This window comes from Branchiostoma floridae, chromosome 9 (assembly GCF_000003815.2).
Source record: "Branchiostoma floridae strain S238N-H82 chromosome 9, Bfl_VNyyK, whole genome shotgun sequence".
In the NCBI taxonomy this organism is placed as follows: Eukaryota; Metazoa; Chordata; class Leptocardii; order Amphioxiformes; family Branchiostomatidae; genus Branchiostoma; species Branchiostoma floridae.
This window is the reverse complement of record NC_049987.1, coordinates 13113822-13134006: the sequence shown is the minus strand read 5'-3', so window position 1 is coordinate 13134006 and position 20185 is coordinate 13113822. Positions and strand designations below refer to the sequence as shown.

The following is a 20185-nucleotide window of genomic DNA, read 5'->3' as shown; positions in this document are numbered from 1 at the left end:
TGCATACTTTATATTGTACAACAGCAAAGTCAATTCAGTACTTTAGATGAAGAAAGGACAGAAGAAAATGTGACCCTTTTAGTTACTTGTTACTGACAGATTACATCATTTCATGCTTCTAGGTATAATTCGAACAGTGACTATTAGTGAGTGAGTGAGCGAAAGTAATTACATGTAAATGCAGTGTATGTACAACCAATACCTTACATGACCTGTTCACAAGACATCCAATATGACTATGAGTATAGAATGTAAGCAGGTACTGTAGCAAGGAACTGTAACCAAAGACTATAGGGTTAACCCCGTTGATGATGCAGGTCAGGACAAACTTCGGCATCTCTTAAAGTTTTATTTGAATTTTTCAAAGTAAAAAAAACTATACATCTCTTGATATTTTCTTGTAATACCTTTTATCTAATTGTTATCAAATTGAGTGCAGTATTGTGCGTAGAACAGAGGTACATGTAGTTTTAGGTTTATCAAAGTCGGTACCTTTGATAAAACTGGGATCGACAACTTGGCTAAAGAGCAGAACTTTCGCTTTGACCAAGGAGGTTACATCCTTGCTTTGACTGAGTCTCCGAACAATAAGTAGTATCCTAGGAAGGAACTATAAGAAAACGGGTTAAAATTTAGACGGCTGCCCTATGATCGCGATCTATTCTCCAAGCAGAGATTTCGGGGGCGGGAGGCGCAAAATCGCGGCCGCAACTAGCCCCCGTACCGACCGAGAATAGGACGAGTTCCGCGGCACACAAATACTGTAGTGCGTTCTAATATCTATTCTGGAATAAAAATGACCGCTCCTAGTGACATGGACTCGCGCGGATTGGGGGCAAATGCGTGTCGCCCTCAAAATCTATACTAAATCATATACCAAAAGAAAGTAGACTTTTTGCTCTTTCTTATACGCTAAATTTCCTGTTGGTTTGAAATCTACACCAGGGTGAAAACAACAGGGGAAATAACATGAAAATCGCCAGTTTTCGCGACGTAATGGTTACGGGAAAGCGATAAAACAGCGGTTCAAAAAAGCTATAGGAGTAACAAATGAACCTGAAATATTATAAATGACTTGAAATTAAGACGGTAAGTGGTTATATACTCCAGCGGCAAGCTTTTCTGTAACGCGTGTTGACGCCCGGAGTCATGGAACGGACTACTTTCTCTCGCGGAAGGAAAACAAAACTGCCTCGAACTCTCGACGTGGCGTGGCGGCTGAACAAGAGGGGCGTTGCCCGGTAATGTTCCAGATCCAGATATCATTTGTGCAGTTCCTTAAGATGTACATAGGGGGCTCTTCAGTCTATTCATATAATTATTGATAAACATTATAAGTTTTCTGACAAGAATGCCTTCTGGTTCATTTTAGAAGATGTTGTACATTTGTCATTTTGGAATTTTAAGTTATTATAGTTTGAACACTGCAAACCTTCCTTGTTAGCTTCCCCCATGTGATAGACACTTCCTGTCCTGAAGTACAAGTACAAGTCTACCAGTGGCCCATAGCCTAAACAAAAATATCCCTCTCCAGAACATATCAGACTAGACGGGATATTTTTGGCTGGCAGACAAAGTGGGTGTATTGGAGAGTGATTACCAAAAGCCTGGTAAAACATGAAGTTATCTCTCAGCACAAGAGGGAAGTGGGCCAGACTTATCAATGTGTCTGCTTCTGTGAGAGTTATGGCAATGAATGGCTTTGAGATTGAACCAGGCCTTGGTAAACAATCTGAGCTCAGATTTCTTTTATTAGCTATTCTGACGGAAGTAGTTAGCAAATATAACCAGTCCCCCACATAGTTCCATTGTTATGTGTTTCCCATTGTATTAGATTTCATGAATCAATATTCATCATATTGTAAAATTGTCATTGAGACAGTAATTTTGGAAAAGCACTCAATTGTTATGTACTGTATTTACAGCACTGTTGGATACTAGTAATGTACTAATATGTAGCTCATGTGGGTTGAAGGCACCATGGATGGATGACTACCGTATATTCTCGAATAAAGTACGCACTTTTTTAACTTTTCAAAATTGAAAAGGTGCTACAAGTTGTTGCCAAAGCTGGGGTGCGTACTTTATTTGAGGTTACTGCACAGATAAATGGTAAGAAAAGCCTAAAATAAAGCAAGGTGGAGCTACACTTCTAGTAATGTTTCAAAACATACACATTGTTGTTGTCTTGAAGTTGTTTAAACATGAAACAAAGAAATTGTCTTAACATGATTTACATATTAACAGTGGCATTTGCATACAATCCTTTTGAGTTAGTGACTTTGACTTGTACAACTGGTTTTGCCTGATTTCTTCTACCAGTTCTCAGTGATTTTTATAATTTGCAGCAGGCAATTCACAAGTTTATAGAGACAATGACAGTGTAAACCCAGGTTATTTTATGCAAAATGACCTGGGGAAAACATCATAAATTCGAATTTATTTAGTTAAAGGTCTGTTCAAAACTGGTGGAGAAGGGGTGCGTACTTTATTTGAGTTTTTCCATTTTACCTTTCAGTCCCAAAGATCTGTCTAAGACTTGTCCAAAACCAGGGGTGCGTACTTTAATTGGGGTGCGTACTTTATTCGAGAATATACGGTACATCAAGATGTACTCTCTGCATTTCAGAGATGTCTGCTGTCATGCAAGGATATTGTGATAGGGGGAGTGCCTCATCAACTCATTTTGAGCCAATACTTTTCTTTGTTCATTTACATGAATTACTCAGAGGGATGTATACTGTAAATATTGATGATTATGGCTATGTTAGTTCTGAGCATTAATTGAATCGATGCAATCCATTTTTACATAATTAGCTTGCTCAGATTCATAGTTTTTATATTCCAACTGTCAACTCATCAATACAGCATGTAAAATTAAGAAAGAGTTTACTGTTGTTCACATTGAAGAAGAATTGTGAATACCTTCACTGAAAAGCGGGCCATATTACAGTGTTTGCCTAAATGACTTTTAGCTAGTCAGGAAGACCAATCCTATGGCCATTGCCTCTGTATGGAGGGATACTGCTGCTCATATTCCTAAGACATTCCTCTCTCCTACTGAAGCCTGGGCTGTGGGTTTGCTTTCCTTCAAACTGGAGAGCAGCACAGCTGGGCCATTGTTAACCAGGATTCCTCTGTCCTCTCCATCATTGTTTTGACCTTCAAAGGGAAAGAAAAGGACAAAGGGATAAATTTGAAGCACAGAAATTTTGGGACTTTGTTGCTGATGACACAGACCTTTCTCCTACCCAAGTTTTACCCTTGTCTTGGACTAGTACCTTGAGAATGTGATACTATTGTTCTCTACACAAGTGCTATTTTCAGCTATACTAAAAGTGTAAACTATAGATTTATCGCAGTTTTTAAAGCCCCTAGATTTATTATAGAATGCAAAATGAAGTGTGTCATAAAAATCTTTTCATCTTTCAAAGTTTCCATTAATCTGTTCCAAGCTGTCCATTTCATTAGCTAATAGTGCCACAACATTTTTGGAATATTCAAAAAGATAGCCTCATCATGTAACATGTGGAGTTAACTTCATCTGGGATGTGGTTGGCTGAGTAGAAACCGGGCACCATCTGAATCAAACACGGAAAAACTAGTAGACAGAGTGACCAACCTCCAAATCCGAGAGGTCACCACCTCTGACCTATAAGTGACCCTAAACTAGGTCAGGTTGTTAAAAGTTTGAAGATAGCAATTTGTCACTGTCACTTTCCCTCTTGTCCTTCAGTAGAACCAGAGAATACGCTTGGGATGAAGCTTGTTTCTCCAGAAAACAGGATTGAGATGTAGCTTAGTGCTCGAGAAAACATAAGCTTTTTTGATAGCTGATGGTACAATGTGGCTTTGCCGTGGATTAACTTGATAGCCAAGCACATGTCATCCTTGCTCCTCTCAAGATTGTTAACATGCATTGATCCTGACTGTTTAAAAAAAAAATTACCAATATATAACCAGAAATTTGAGTACTTTTTTTCCGCAGCATACTCGGTGTCCTCTAAGATGTAGAAAACAAAATAAAGTTTTTATTACAGGATTTAATTGTAAAGTTTTTATTATTAATTGTATCAATCATGTGAATGTACATGAACAATTAACTGCTGTTTTCAATTGTTCTGCATTTGCAGAAATTTTCTACTTTACCAGTGATCTTAATAGTACCTCCCACATGTCCCAGCTGCCTTACATTTCAGTACCAGGGAGCAAAGTTAATCTGACATGGCTGATAAGATACCCACTGTTCCTGATAACTTGGTCAGGAGAGAAGCCTCTTCACAACCAGGGCTCCAGGCCTTTCCCATTATATCTCTTGTTCCTCTGTTAGGCAATAATGAGAGGTAGCAGGAAGGTTGATTGTTCTGCTTGACAGGCTGATATATAATGATTAATACAGCCAAATAGTACTTCTTCAGTGATATAACATTTCTTTGAGAAGGAACACACCTGAGAAATAGTATTTGGGAGTTGCCCTCCTGTGAGCAAGAGGTAGTCACCAGTAAGACCCCATTCACACTAAAAAAAATCAATCAAAATGAATTTGGAATCCGATTAAAATGACCCAATCGGATTAGATTTTTGCAGGGTGAATGCAAATAATCTGATTGATTTTCATTGTTGAATTTGTCATGTTAAGGTTATGAAAATACATATTAATCAATTTCATGTCATGAAGTTCAGATTTTTTGGAATTTTTTGTACGTTCCAACAAGCAAGTTTCCAACAAGAATATGTTGAATTGTTAACTTCAAACTGTGTGGGCACAATAAGATGTATAGAGGAGAAATAGTAAATCAATTCTTGATGTGAAATGTAGTTCAGTAGTATGCATTTGATGTTGCATTCTTGCACTAGCATGTCACCTGTCATGCCAGCTGATACTACTCTATTGTGAGGTAATTTAAAAGTCAGAAACTGTGTTACTATATTCATTAAAACTCAATTTTAGATTAGTGTCACATTACACAGTGCCAACACCTTATCTGATATAGATAGGCATCCGCAGATTGGATCTACCTATTAAACTTGTGCCTATACTGTAGGTATAATGTAGGAGACACAAAATGTGGAAGTTGATGAAAGCATGGAGAGGATAAACGTTTTGTGCCACATGACTGCAAAGTCATTAAGTCACAATATCTGAAATATCTTGTTAATCTAGGTTGCCTAGTGATGACTTTATAAAGAATGAAAGAGTTTTTTCATCATTTCATTTAGTATGCAATAATTGGTTGGAATGTTACCTCTAGGTGGTTGAATAATGAATGAATTACTGAATATTCATCCACTATTGCAGAGGTTTCAGATAACAGATTAACAACATTCTATCTGTGAAAACAATGAAAGTGAGCGCTTAAGCTTCAGGGCAGTATTTTCCATCTGACCTGGTTTAAGTTATGTCAAAGAAAGTTGCATCACACTGACCTGAATTGTGATTCTAATGGTAGGATTTAAGCAGTCATATTCCTATGTCCAAGGAGAATCCTTTGGTCTATCACTGTATCAGATCCAGAATACCATAAACTTTACTTATAACTTTGATACTATTGAAATAAGATAATAGCATATACATCAAGTTGTCTAGAATAGACATGCAATTTTTCTAATTGCGTGTGTAATACTAATAGAGGATCAATTCACATATGGCCCTGTTCATAATGCAAAAATCAAAGTGGTTCCATCCGTCTTGGCTTTCAATCCGACTGGAAATGGTTTGCATTTTGATGCAAATTTCGTCCACGTGCAAAAGTATGGTAATGTGATCACTACTGCTGAGGTTGTGATTCGGCGCACAGCCTTGTACTTTTGCGTCAGATTTTGGGTCTTTGATCGACACTGAACCGCTGTCTTGCTGAAGCCGCTAATGGCCTCAGTAAAAGACATCCTGCTTCCAATATATCTGGATCTCCTGAATTCTCCCATATACATGTTGATCAGGACTGCCATTTCCTCAGTCGACCAGTGAGAACTCGAGATGGCGGTCATTACAAAAAAGGGGATTTTACTATGAACTCGGTCAAAATAACTGATTGGAACTTGGAAGCTAAAAACTTTTCAACGTGATGCCACAAACTATGACCTCATGTACCTGGATTTGCATATCAGTGCAGCCAAATCTAAAAGATCCCTTTGATAAACATTACAGTAGCAAACAACAGTGCAAAGAACATGGAGTTTAAAGGGAAGAACAAGTTTTGATGGCATTGTTTGAAGATGCTATCAAACTGTAAGCATACTGCATTGTAGAGCCCTTTGTTCTATGCCTGATAACTTTTTGAAGGCCTTATCAAAAAGTAATCACTTCAGATGCTTAAATTCACAGATAGAAAACACTTGAATTTGATGATGGGTGTAAAGCGGTGCCTTTTATAGTTTGGTTTGGCCTTTTATCGATCATTAATATAGTTAAGTTGTGTACGTAACAAAATTGTGTTAATTTGGGGAGGGGCTTCCTCTTGACCTTTGGATCGAGAAGTTTTGAAAACAAGTCCTTCTTGGATATAAGACATAGCTTTTTATATCAACACAGTGTAGATCAGGCTTAACTTATTTTGGGCTAATAGTCTACCTACTTCAGACACATGACCCTAGGCCTAGGAAACAAAATGTTGTGTTTCCTGTTTCAGTCCTGACAAAACTAGGGTTGGTAGGTAGGGATTATGTAGTGTAGTTTGTTTTTGATCACATTTTCTCTCTGCCATGTTTAGAGGACAAATTTCCCAGTGGCATGTCTGTGACAGGAGAACGGTGTGTTTGAAGTATTGTTTGAAAGAGTGACATTCCTGAAGTAGGTTATTACAGTTCATCTGGTGGTACGGACTGTCTTTCAGGACACTAACGTGATCGTCCTCTGCTCTTGTCTTGTAGGAAATTCTCATCCCTGAGCCAGGAAGATTACAAGGTGCTGTTTAGTGGACTTGAGCCTCTTCTGTCTCTAAGCAGGACTGTCTACAAAAAGGTAGGTTGCAAAGAGTTAAAAGTTTAACTGCCATTTTGCTCAGTCTTCTTCAAGGTAAGGTTGTGCATACAAAATTTTGTATTGAAACATGTTTACTTATTTAAGGTGGCTTCAGATACCTATATTTGGAAAACTTCGACCATCCACCTGCAAGAAAAAGTCATCTTTTTGTATTCATATTCACCATGTGTTGGAAATGTTTGAAACAAAGCAAGTTGAATTTGTATGGTTTACGTTAACAATTAATTTGTGATAGTTTTATCAGTTGCTAAAGAAAGATAAACGGAAAAAGCAGGAAAGAAGTGATTGAAGACCTGCATGAAGATGTATAAGAAAAGCTGCTTGTGAGTAATTGCTATTTGGCATTTAAAGATGTATGTGTATGTTGTTATAGTTTAAATCACCAGATAAAAGCATTTTTTGTATGGATTAAGTTGTAAGTTTTACCACCTATCAAGGCCGTGTTTGTAATCTGTCTGTCTTTGTGTTCATTCCTGAAATCCTCTGCATTTTTTCGCACTCGTACCTTTTCATTCAGTACATCACACAGTAAACCACTATGAACCACCTGTCAAGGATACCATTTTGATGCAAAACTGCACACAATTAGACAACTAAATAGTGTATGGACATTGTATAGTAACATATCCACCTTTTCACAAAGACACCATCAGAATTTGTGTTGTTGTTTTTTCTAAATCAAAATTTATGCCAAGACAGTTATGCCAGGAATACCCATGTCTGTCTTCTTACCTTGCAGTATTGCTACCACTTCTGTGTCATGCTACAATAAGAAGTATTCAAAATTGTGTTGTTGAAATTGTTCTAATGTTATTAGTACATACCAAAGTTGTAGCTTGACTGACAATCCAGTTGTCTCCATTACAGAAAAACTGTATTTGATTCATATTAATTTTCAATCATTTCTGCAGACAATAGCATTTCTGTATACTGTTACATTCAACCAACACAAAGGCTATAGTTTTTGCAAATATTTGATTGGCAAGCACCATAAAACCACTGATTGCCAAGATTTAGTAGTAGATATTGGAGATACAACTTTGCCAAGAGCATGATGATATTGACAGAAGACCATTTGAGTTACAGGCAAGGTCTTTATTACCTGGTGAACACTTGACAATGTTTAACAATGAAGCTTTACAACTTGTGTCCAACCTGCCTTTGCCAAGAGAAGTTGAAGTACCAAATTCAGTTTTGTAGGTAAAGGTCATTTGTTGCGCAGACAGAGTAAAATATTTACTCCCTTGAAAACCTGGTTCTCAGACTGGTAGGCCTTGCCATTGTAAGTTGGCTTTTGGTCTAACACATATAAGATATTGGAGCTTGGCAGTGAATAGGTCTCTGTGAGTACTGTTTCCTTCATTCATGCCCTCTGATGCAGATACAGGTTTGTACCTGTCTTTTTAGTTGACAGGAGATTCATCAAAGTTAATGCTGTTTAGTCTGTAGCGTGAACGTTGTTGTTTGTGTGAGGCATATCTGTTGCATTGAAAGGAATATTGTGTATCTGGTGCTGAAAGACATGATGGATGTAATGTCTTTGATGTTTTATTTCAAGTGTTATGCTTTTGAAATTTTGCTTTGTCACTGTCCACATGAGCTTCACTGTTGTGTGCAGTATTTGCAGACAGTCTGCCAAACAGTGACCTTGGAAAAGTGCATTATGCCCCAGTATAAATGAAACACTTGAAGACTACTGGCAGTTGTTTTCTAAATGCTGCGGTACCATTTAAAGAAGGCACGAATATACTGGGACAGGCCACTTCTAACAATTGAAGCTAATCCCTGGCACAACCACAAAGGATAGGGTGGTCTATCAACATTGTTCCGTACTGTATGACATACCTAACATGATTTCACATGTTTGAAAAGAGGCACATCTGTGTAATGATCATGCATTTGCAGTTTAGTCTGTCAAGTTTAAAAGTTCAATCTACAACAAAGGTAAAAATGGCACTTATAGTATCTGGTACAGGTGTCATTCTTTGTGCATTAGACTTCGACAATGTCACATGTGTGTTACACTCTTGACATACCTTTTACATTGTTTGTTTCTACTGTTTGAAAGGACTCAGGATTCCTGAATTAGCTGAAGGTGTTGCCTAAACTCTTGTCTGAATGATACAGAACATTCAGGGTACTTCGTCTCACACTATGGGTATTTCGTACACACAGGCCACAATTTGTAAGAATGTAAACTGCTGTTGGCATCTGCATATCAGCCTCGACTCCAGATACCTGAAAGACATTGTCCTACCACAGTTGGCCTACCTCCGCAATGTTCCGACTTTTACACATTGTGTTTGTTCTGCCAAGTGTGTACAGAGAGAAAGGCTGAGTATGGCAGTTCTATGTTTATCAGGCTCCAACTCAAGGACTCCTGACTACAACAATGTAAACTATTTTTACCTTATTGTTTATATATATTAGATGTAACAGATATGGCCCTGGACCATCTTAGAGCTCTCCTCTGCATTCTTGAAGGCTGGCCTTTCGGACATTGCCACCCAGCGTTGTTAGTATCTTCTATAGTATAAGGCCATATGAGTTATCGTATGACCTAGAAAACGACACTTAAGTACCTTCTGTATAATGCAAGTGAATAACTATTATAGAGATGGGAAAAATGTCAAAAATTAAGTATTGCACAATCGTTGAACTTGAATAAAAGTTTTTCACCATTCTTTAACAAACACCTCCATAACTCATCTTGGTCTGTTCCAAGGGCAGTGCACTCTTTCTCATTAGCAAAATGTAAACTTGAACATTCCTTGTGGCAGTTGTGATAGGAGATGTGAAGTATGTTGTTTTGTAAACTATGGCCTATTTGGGAGTTCTTGGAAACATAGGCAGTTGTATTACATAACTGGTCAACCAATTGATATGCTAAAAAAATACCTTTTTAAAGCTTATCATATGTGTGATGTCCACTATAGGAAACATGTCTAGATTGATTAAAGAACAATTTCTTAGAGTTCCTTGGTCTTTTACTCAGACATGCTTAGGATGAGCTATGTAAAGAGCAAGTAGTTTTTTGTAGCTTTTTAAAGACATCTACGAAGATGTAAGGCAAGTTGGGCTACAATTTATGTCATTAGTCTCTTTTGGAAATACATCTTGACACAGTTCCTTTTCTTCTGGTATGCTCCCTGCAAATAGAAAAGGATCTGTTTCAGTGGCTGATGCCAAAATGTAATCCCTCTGTTATGATGGAGACTTTCCAGGCCAGGGGGGTGACGGACAGAGTCACGACCAGAGGCAGATATTCCCAGACAATTTGCAGGTGTCCTTTGATGTGTGATTGGCCATTTCCAATGCCATATGTGCTGTAACGACAGTTTGACTGTAGGTCAGTTTGATTGGTTGGTTTGGCATTCATTGTCTAGTGGAAAGTAAGACCAGCAATGTCAACTACTGGCTTGTGACCACAGAAATGTAAAACTTGGTACCAATTTATTTGCGAAACACCAGTACTGCTGATGTATAGGATTAGCTATGAAAACTCATGACCGATTTTAAAGTTAGAAACAAGTCTTGAAGATGCAAAATCTTTATTTCTTTGTAGAACATCTTGAAACCTGTTTAAAGTATGTATGCAAAATTCTAATGGTAACTTATGAGCTCAAGACAGAGCTCCCTGGGAATGTCTTCAAAACTGTTTTGGGTACAAGAGCGTTTCCCAAGATAGACTTGGCTGTCATCAGGTTCAACTCCAGTGTTTGTAGGGAGGTGCATTAGCTTCCAGTAAACTTCGGTGTTAGACTACCCAAAATCTCAGGTTGAAAGTCAACCCCTGGTTAAAGGGGCAGGGAAACCCAGTATCTGTTAAGTCAACTGTTTATTCCAGGTTTGGACAAGTAGGTGGGTGATGAGGGGTGGGTTCTCCCAAGTGGATTATGTTGTCTCACTGTTGTTCTATGAACTGGGCTGCAATGGCAGTGGGGACTTGAAGTCACTGCGGCCAGGAAATGTGTACAGGAAGCTGTGATACTGCACACCTGAGCCTTAACCTACAACTGTGAGTCCACTTATTTTTCCTTCAAATCCCCTATTCTTTTAACTTATCCTTTTCTTGCTAAAGTCTGGATATTTCTTATGGTACATGCTTTTTTTCTAAGTCACTCTACAGTCCTATGGCTAGTGTTGTGGTAAAGTGCAAAATCTACATATTTTTCTACTGCAAGAAGGAGACAGGCTCAGTTACATTTTTGACTCCCTTATAAAAAGAGATGTCAGGTGATCTATGTGCTCAGTAGATATGGCCTTGATGCTGCTATTGTTCCTATGGAATGTGCTGGTCTGGCCAATTGCTCAATGTTCCATCTCCACTTACAGTTGTGGGCAGAACCGGCACCCTCCTCTTGTATGTAAACAGTGTAAAAAGGGATGAATTAATGGTAGAACAATGCCAGACCAGCGGGAGCAGATGATGTTACACATGTCTGAAAGAAACGGATACATCCCGACAGCGGGCAGAAAGCCGCGGAATGGCCCCCTCAGGAGGTACAGAACAATGTTAAGGGCAACAGCAGAACTTGCGGTTTGTCAGTCCTGAAACATTCCGGATTAAACAAAGAGTAAGAATGCTTCAACCACTTACAGACACGTGAGGTTAGTTTGAATGCCAAATCATTCCTCGGGGCCAAATTCTGCAAGCTTTTTACATGCTTGAAGGCTGTGTATGCCACTCTGGATTTCCACTTATGTCAGGTTTTGGCAACAAATAGAAGGTCAGACACGATGGAGTCGTAGATTGCTCTAAAACTTGAAAGACGTCATTCTCAGAAGTGGGAAAGTGAAATCTGCTTCTGAAGCTGGCCATGTACGTGTACTAGAACTGTAAAATGTCTACTACAATTTACAACCCTCTGCAATGTGAGACTGACATTCCATTCTTAAAGACATGTCTGTCTTGTTAATCAAGCTTATTCTCTCAGTAGGACAGTGAACTTGAGGTGACTCCATGAAAAAGGTAACAGATGTTCTGGTAGTTGAAACGGCTGACATTTCTTTCTTTGACGTCACAACTGAACCTGCACATGCCCAGTACGTAAGAGTCCTTCACGAATGGTGAATATCACCTCTTCTTGAACCCCTAGGATTAGTAGGAATGACAAATTTCAATGATTATGTTCTCCCTGGGTACAAGGCATGAAAAGAGTTAGATGATAAGCTAGCAGCCTTCCTTCCTACCCCTTGTTGTTGATGAATAATAACATGTATCAGTAGGCTATCAGCCACACACACCATAATATCAGGATGATTTCCAGAGATTATTAGGGGCAAAAGGCGACAATTAAGGCAATTTGGATCAAAAGTAAGCATCAGATAGTTGGCATCTACAAAGGGCACTGTAGACAGGGGACAATGTCTGGAAAAGGCATTTTTAGAATGTACATTTCCATCTACCAGGGCAACCTTGGCCTTGCATACTGGTACTTTTCATTTCTAAGATCTGCAGTTTGAAACAAAGCTGCAAGAGGTGGAAATTAAGTTACGCCTTGCTTCTGTCAATACTTACCTGCCACCAAAATCCAATCAATATCTAAACACACATATTAACTTTTGAGTTGTCCATTTTCAAACTAGTAGCCTGGTTACTGCTGGCCTACTCTTTTCACTTGCGCCGTCTTTAGCATGTAAAAAGATTGAGCCAGTGGTTAAAATGGAGTATAGTACCCAGCCTAACAAATCAGATTGTACTGGTGGTATCTGTCTATTAATAAATGATCGTCAATGAATAACATGTCGTTAATTAAGAGTTTCTACAGGGAGGTGAGTACGTCTGTTTTTGTGCCTTGGTGAAAAATAGCAAGAATGCAAAAGTGAAGGCCAACGGAAATTATTTCCTCCCGAAATAGTTTTTATTTGTTTACTTTCTCACAGGGCATCCCCGTTAAGTGTTACTGAGACAGAGAGAAACAGGTCAACCATCAAATGTAGCTGTCAAGCCTTGTAACTGTCTTACTAAACGTCTCTCCAGAACCACTGAACATACGTGACACTAGAGGTTATATTCTTGGTAGCGGGAAGGACAGCATAACTCAAACAGCTATTGATGAATCATGAAATTTTGTAGGTGGTTAGGTCCCATAAAAGAAATGATTAGATTTTGCACCCTCTAGTGGCATTCCTTTGTACTGCAGCTTTTTTTGTCATCTTGTGTTCTGGACATGGTATGGTCATGATCTTTGAATGGTAGATAGCTTTTGTAAGCTGAAAGAAGTGATACCAGTTTTGATCCTCTGACAGCTTTCTTTGGAACTACAGGTGGCATGTCATTTGCAGACTTAAGAGTTTGAATAGAATATGACAGGAAGGGATAAATGAATTGTCATGTTTTCCTATCTGTGGGTTAACTTATGAAGACCAATATAGTGATATGTTCATTATGACTTGATTTGCCTAATCAATGAGCAAACTTTATTGCAGGATAGTCTTGTAGACTTCCTTCTGCTGTTGAACTTGAAGATTGAGATTTGACTGTACATGACTTGAAAGCCAAGGTTAGTGTTAAATAGTTGGAGACGGACCAAAATCTGCGAGTATCTAAACCACAAGCTTGGCAGAGTCCTCAGTCTGGATAATACATCGGAAACAAGGACATCTTTCAAACATTCCTCGACCCAAAATATATCAAGCAGCAAAAGGGATACCAAAGACTCACTAGAGAAATGTTTTATGGGAAAAAGGCCAAGAATGTTTAATGTTGCATCAGAAACCTGCTGGCATATGGTAGTCTGGAAAATGTATCAGAAACAAGGATATCTTTCTGACATAAACTTGGACAGGAAGCAATGTTTCCATGCTGTTTAACAAGAAACGCCTAAGAACTGTAGACTTTTCTTAGAACTAGTTAAGCACAGGGCCTGTAACAATGTAGACATTCCTTTACCCTACAAGGAATAGCTACAACATGGGCAATCATCCAAATACTCATAAAGTGTACATGTAACTCTTTGGACAAATACAGTGTAAAAGATCCTCCTCTACAAGTTGGGGTAGATATGACACAGAACTGTCAGTTAGCGCAGTACATGTGCAGACAAATACAGTTGATAGCTAAGAAAACAATTGGAATTGTTCGTAAAGCGGTTGAATGATAAAAAACAGTTTAATGGGGATAGTCATTGAAATTTTACTTATTGCTCATTAAAATGTGTGTCGTAGGAATAAACACTTGTCCTGAGTCTTACTTTGAGATGTCTTAAGTAGACCTCCAGGTCTGAAGTGTCACCAGAAGCACATTTGAATGTTCAGGGAGAGGAAGAAAACAGTTTTACTTTCATCAATGATATATACATCCTTCTTCCCAGGCTGTCTGCCAAGTACAGTTATATGGATGTTTCTGTCTCTGTGTTATCAGTGATAAGACTTGGCAGGACATGTTTTATTACAAAAACAAATTTCTCAGGAAACTCATGTTGACTGTGTGCATCCCACCGAGAGGTACGAGATTATAAATATTTCTGTTACTCAAGTTCCCTTTTCCGTCCTTTCCCAGATGAGTCACAAATTAAGATATGTTGTAGCTGCAGTCATTACTTTAATGCTTGATATATGTTAGGAAATAAGAAAGTTGACTTGTAGAACATTGCAGGCTAACATGTTAGTGTCATGTCAAGTCAAGACCAGTCAAGGTTCATTGCTAACTTTTTGGGGATATTGCTTGAGACCCAGTGCCCTTGTAACCTTAAGAAGGGGACCCCTAGCTGATCAACTTTTCAATGGACCAAACCAAGATAAAGTCCAAACGGAACAGCATATCCTGTAGTTGCATTTATGGTAGTTTCAATATTTTGAAATTAGGTCAAGTACAGTACTGTCATTTCTTATTTTTCCTCGAAGACTGTCAAGGTTATTTGTCATGTGAGCGCCATACAAACGAGCAACTTGAAAATTTTCATCCATTCTATTTCTTACCCCTAATCTGTAGGCATCATCGGATGTGATATGGAATGCGTATGTTCCACTGTACCACCTTGGTCTGAAGATAAGATTAAAGAAGGGTGATTTGAGTCTTTAAGTCGATCAGAAGCATCCTGATAACGTGACTAATCAAAGTTGGTCCGTTCCTCCAAGGGGAAGTCTGGCAGACAGTCCAGTGTCTCCAGTTTCAAGAAGGAAGAACAAGATTATTGCTGTCAAAGGTCGATTAAAAAATCCTGCGGGAATTATTAAGGCTTTACAACAAAACCACAGGAGGTAAAATAGAAGATTAAAGTGACTTGAACAAGTGGAACCTAGAAGTTGAGAGGAAGGGATAATGATTAAGGGGTACAGAATGGGGTCTTCCATGTCATTAGAACCAGCGAATTTCAGCGCCATGGCCTCTTGTATGTTAAGTTTGAGTCCCGGCACACCCACTGAACCACCACTATTAGATCCGCTTCTAACTGGGTGGGTCCAGGTCCTTCCAAACTTTCTTCCGGAAAGCAGCTGGGGACTTGCAGGTTAGAAACTGGAGAAGGGAAAAGTCAGTAACAGGAGGTAAACCTGTTTAAATTCTCCTTGATAATCTGGTAAGGAATGGGTAGTTCTGTAAACATCACTCAGCAGTCGCTCAAACTTTTGAGAAAATGGGAAAAACAGGAAGTGTTGAGAGACAAGTTGTCTTGGGGATCAGGGTAAGTACAAATTTGAGATGTTCAGTTCATGCATAAACTATATGATGGAGTGGGTTTTCTGATAAACAGCATTGGAGTTAAGGTTACACCATTTCAAAGAAACATTAAATTTTGATTTGTTCTTGAAAAGTTAAGGGGTGGGGGTTATCTCTGCAATGGTGAACTCGAATGTATTAGAGATATGTTTTTCAAAAGCGTTTCATGACCAAATTTGATGCACAGAGCTTTTGTAGGAAACTTCTGAATGGTCGAAAAATGAAGCTATGAAAGTCAATTGGAGTACATTTGGAGTCAGACGTCTCTGTCACATGCTACTTATACCATAAAACAAGTTCAAATTTCAAACTTAGAGGGAAAGTAGTTTTGTAAACATTCTCTGAGAGAGCCGGACGTTTAGGAAGTTTGCGGAAATGGGGTCCCTGTAATGAAATGGTACATCCCATCCTGGCCAGGTGGTGCCCCTCACATCTGAGGTGAAATTGTCCATATAAGGCTACAGGACAGGTGGGCACTTGGGAGGAAAACTTGGTACACTTAGATGGGCGTTAACTTGGTTCCGAAGGTCTTCCAAGAAAAGAGACGACCCCAAACACCTGCTTTAGATGTAGCCGCTCTTCTTAACTTGAAGTCAGGCACTTTCGCATGTATGTTGATTTCCCTTACTTGTTTGACATTTTCAAAATACCCAGTACCCATATGTCCAGAGAGGATTAAGAATTAGGAAGGACAAAAATGTGTTAATGAAAAGGCTTGTCAGCCTCAGCAGAGGGATGTGTCTGTATTTGTTGATAGGAATAAAGGCCTTTTGGTGTAGCACATCACCTTTCGTGCATAACAGCAGGGTAAAAGGAGGAATAGGGGTAGAAGTGCAATATGTAGGGAGAAAGTGTACAGCTGAAAGGAAAGTGAAAAGGAATCATTACTGAACAGTAACAAAATAATTTTTAGTCTTCAACATGGTTTTGGTAAGTAGACCAATCCACACTTTCAAATTGTTACTGATGTTGTATGTTCCTTCATCCTAGATATCCCAATGTATCTATTTACATTAACACTCCTGATCATTATCCCTGTTTGACCTTGGCTGCACCTTATTTCCATCAACAGGTAATGCTGACGACCAACAGTGAATCTTTTGAAGTAAAAATAGGGTCTTTAACACTGAATCGCAGGGGTGGTCTGACAGGGCTGTATTTGACATTGAAGAAGTCCATGTATACTTGAATTTGGCAATAACATAGGTAGTAGCAAACCAGCTCCACATGACTTCAGGATTGCTCTAGAGCAGAAGGCAGCTCCAATGTCAAATGAGCATGCTGCTTATTTTCATTTTGGTTGGCACTACAGTTACATTGCCACTCTATTGCTTTTTCCCAGCTTATGACTGCAGTGCCACGGTTAGTAATAAGTCTAAAGTCTGTGAAGTCTTACAGATCAAGAATCAGTGTACTTTGCCAAGAAACTAGCTTCACACTATTTGATAATGCCACCTGCGATACTCTTTATTACTGCAGTGCAGCGTGAATGGTACTATGGTTAATGTGTATACGGCACTCATTTAGTTGGCTTGACTATTCATGTCTATTCTGAGGTTTTGAGTACACTGCTAAAATTGAAAAAAAAAGTTGTGTTTTTTTGTACAGTTACATGTACATTGAGTACTATAAGCTGAGAAATATTTCTTCAATGTAACAATGTTTTGTCAAGGCCTTCAAAATGATGACTTTTAAAACAGTATGACTCCAAATTCTCTTGGAGACCCCCCCCCCCCACCTCTTTAGCTGTCTCCTGGAGAGGAACAACATGTTGTTATAACCCAGTTTCTTCAAAACCACAAGGTTATCCCATAATCCACTCTTCCCTTTGCCTTGTGATGGACAGTGATGAACGGGGAGTCATCTTGTTGTTATTAAGATGTTCTAATTCCTTTGATGCCAGTGAACACAGAGGAAGGATCCCTTTGTAAGACATAGACTTCGTGGCTCTATGGTAAGCCTGTTCCATGTGATAGTGTGCAAAGGAAGTTGTCCAATTTTGTCAAGGAATGCCACTTCTAGTCATTTCAGTGTGTTCCATGTGACTCGTCCAGTCCTTAGCTTGGGGAGAAGTAATTAATTATTCTCTGATCTTTTAGCTGAATGTTAACAAGCTTGTCAGATATATTGGTATGAAAGAACCCAACACACTGATGACGAACTGAAGGAGTGACTGAAGGCTGCTTGGCTGGAAATGCTAGCCTAGCAAACCTGAACGATACTTGCTGCTTGAAAAAGCATGTTTCATGTCAACTAACTAATTGACTACATTATCTTTACCTTTGAGGATTTACAATCTAACAGGATAACATCATACCATGAAAATGTATGGAATGGGATTTTTAAGTTTTGGCGTCTTGGGCTTTGTAGTCCCACTACCTTAACGACCTCTAAGTAGTGCTGTATTCTTGAACTTTTCCTGTGCTGAGATCTGTTACAATGTATGGTCTAAAACCTATCTCAACAACAGATTTACCACCTCAGCTTGAGCATGCACGAACTCCAGGACACGTCTTTGTTTTGACTGTACTGAGCAGTAACTTTCTCCTCTATTTACGACTCAGGGGCTGATCCAGGTAGCTGACACATCTTAGGTTCAGTGTCCCTGATGTTTATTTTCTTAAGACCGTATGACCCATGTTTGTATCTTTTTTAGGGAAAAACAGTTGAAGGATGTTGTAAAGATGCTTAATGTTCAGGTCTGGTAGTTATAAAACAAAGAGAGTGTACAGGATTAGCAACTGAACTAAAGTTAACAAGACTGGACTCTTGACACAACTGGACCGTGTTTACCATGTATGAACACTTTTCACAAAGTTTGAAATGTCATTTCGGGCCGATTTGACTATAATTAGAGTATAAAGTAAGAGAAATTTGCTGTAGCACAAATACATGTACCAAGATAACTATACTACCCCTTGTTGCCATTAATTTTTACACCATAAAATGGTTACACAGATAGGGAAATGATGTCTTACCAAAACACAATAACAGTTTCCCTACCAGGTACAGGTTGTATGTCAGGAATTCCCTTGTGAGAGAGGATTGAATGTACATATGATGCACCTGTTTACAAACCATTTGAAACAGACAAAATCCACCTCTATTACAGGTGTTATTTTGATCTGCAGCAGCTGCGTTTGCAACCATCTGGAGTTTGTAGCCTTGGCGACCACCTAGAAGAGTCCAACAGGGTCAGGAATATTTAGATGGAGGCCACTCATTAGATAATACAATCCTGTACACAAGTCTCAGTGGAGCTGAGTATTACACTCTCCAAGTTTTCTCTCCAGGCATTCTTGTGTATCAAGTGACAGACAAGTTAGTGGTGAAAGGTTATGATACAGATATTTTCATTGTACCTGCTAGAAATAGCTTTCGTATTCAGTTTTATATACATGTACAAGTAAATGTATATCTTGTACTTCAGTATAACCAAATGGCCAACTGTAACCATAGCATAGGATGTTATGGTATGGTCAGTGGTCTTGCCCTCCTCGGAGGAGGTCTTGTTTTTCTCAGCTTCAGTGAGAGAGATTTAAAGTTTGAGATGACACAAAGATCGGAGAGTTATGATTCAGGATGTTTACGTGACAACTTTATAGGTGACCATGTCACAAGACCTGTAGGGTGTCATGGCATCAGTTATGTTTTATATTGTGACACATTCCTCAGACAAGGTTAGGTGCAGGTGACTCTCAGTGAATGAACTTGTTGACGTCAAGTTGTTGGCATTCCCTGAATTACCACGACCCTGGTCATGTTTAACAAATTTTCAGGTGAATACAGGGTAAGTTGTCAGTACCAAATTTGGCAATCTTCCAAGACAAATTCTTGTTCAAGAGGAAAACGTGGTAACAAGTACATTATGTGAACTTGCTTATTCAAATCATTGCTGCTTGCCAAAAATATTGTCACAATACATTTTTACATGAAGTTGCACAAGTTAAAAGGATACATCGAAGGATAATGTGATGAAATAAAAGAGCAGATAAAGTAGTTTCCCCCCCTTGAAAAAAAATCAATCAGATTGACCACACAAATTGACATAGTGACAGATTTATAAACCATTTCCTCTTCTTCAGACTCAAAACTTGACATTACGTGATTGATTACTCATAACATTGCAACATGCCTACGCCATTAATGACATAAAGAGGCTTTACATCTCCGCTCTTCCACTCTGAAATTCTTGCATCATCGCACAGTTTCCCTTGGCTTCAGTTCTTGAACACCTTTCCTCCAACTCGTAAACAATAGCAAGGTGTAGTGGAAAACAAACTTTCCACAGATGGTTAAGATGTTAGCTTTATTCAAGTGTAGTTTGTTGTACTTGATGCTCATATCATGTCTGTAGCACTCATCAATTATGCCATTAAATCATAATCAAGTACAGATAGGGTGTAGGCTATAAAAAGAATCCACGTGTTTCAGGCAAACAGAAACACAAGTATCCAGTCTGCATTCTTTCTTTGTAGCATACCGTGAAACATTGCCGAGTCACGTCCTCTTACCTTAGACAACCCCAGGATACAAATGTA

At 38.8% G+C, this 20185-nt stretch overlaps 1 protein-coding gene across 4 annotated transcripts in view; it reads left to right on the top strand.

The window, feature by feature from the left end:
• The window catches only part of LOC118422840, a 118733-nt gene that overhangs the window by 37917 nt on the left and 60631 nt on the right, over positions 1-20185 (top strand). For all 4 annotated transcript variants that reach the window (XM_035830627.1, XM_035830626.1, XM_035830625.1 and 1 more), the window contains one exon: positions 6871-6961. In XM_035830627.1, coding sequence (XP_035686520.1) covers positions 6871-6961 — 91 coding nt within the window. The remainder of the gene's footprint in view (positions 1-6870; positions 6962-20185) is intronic.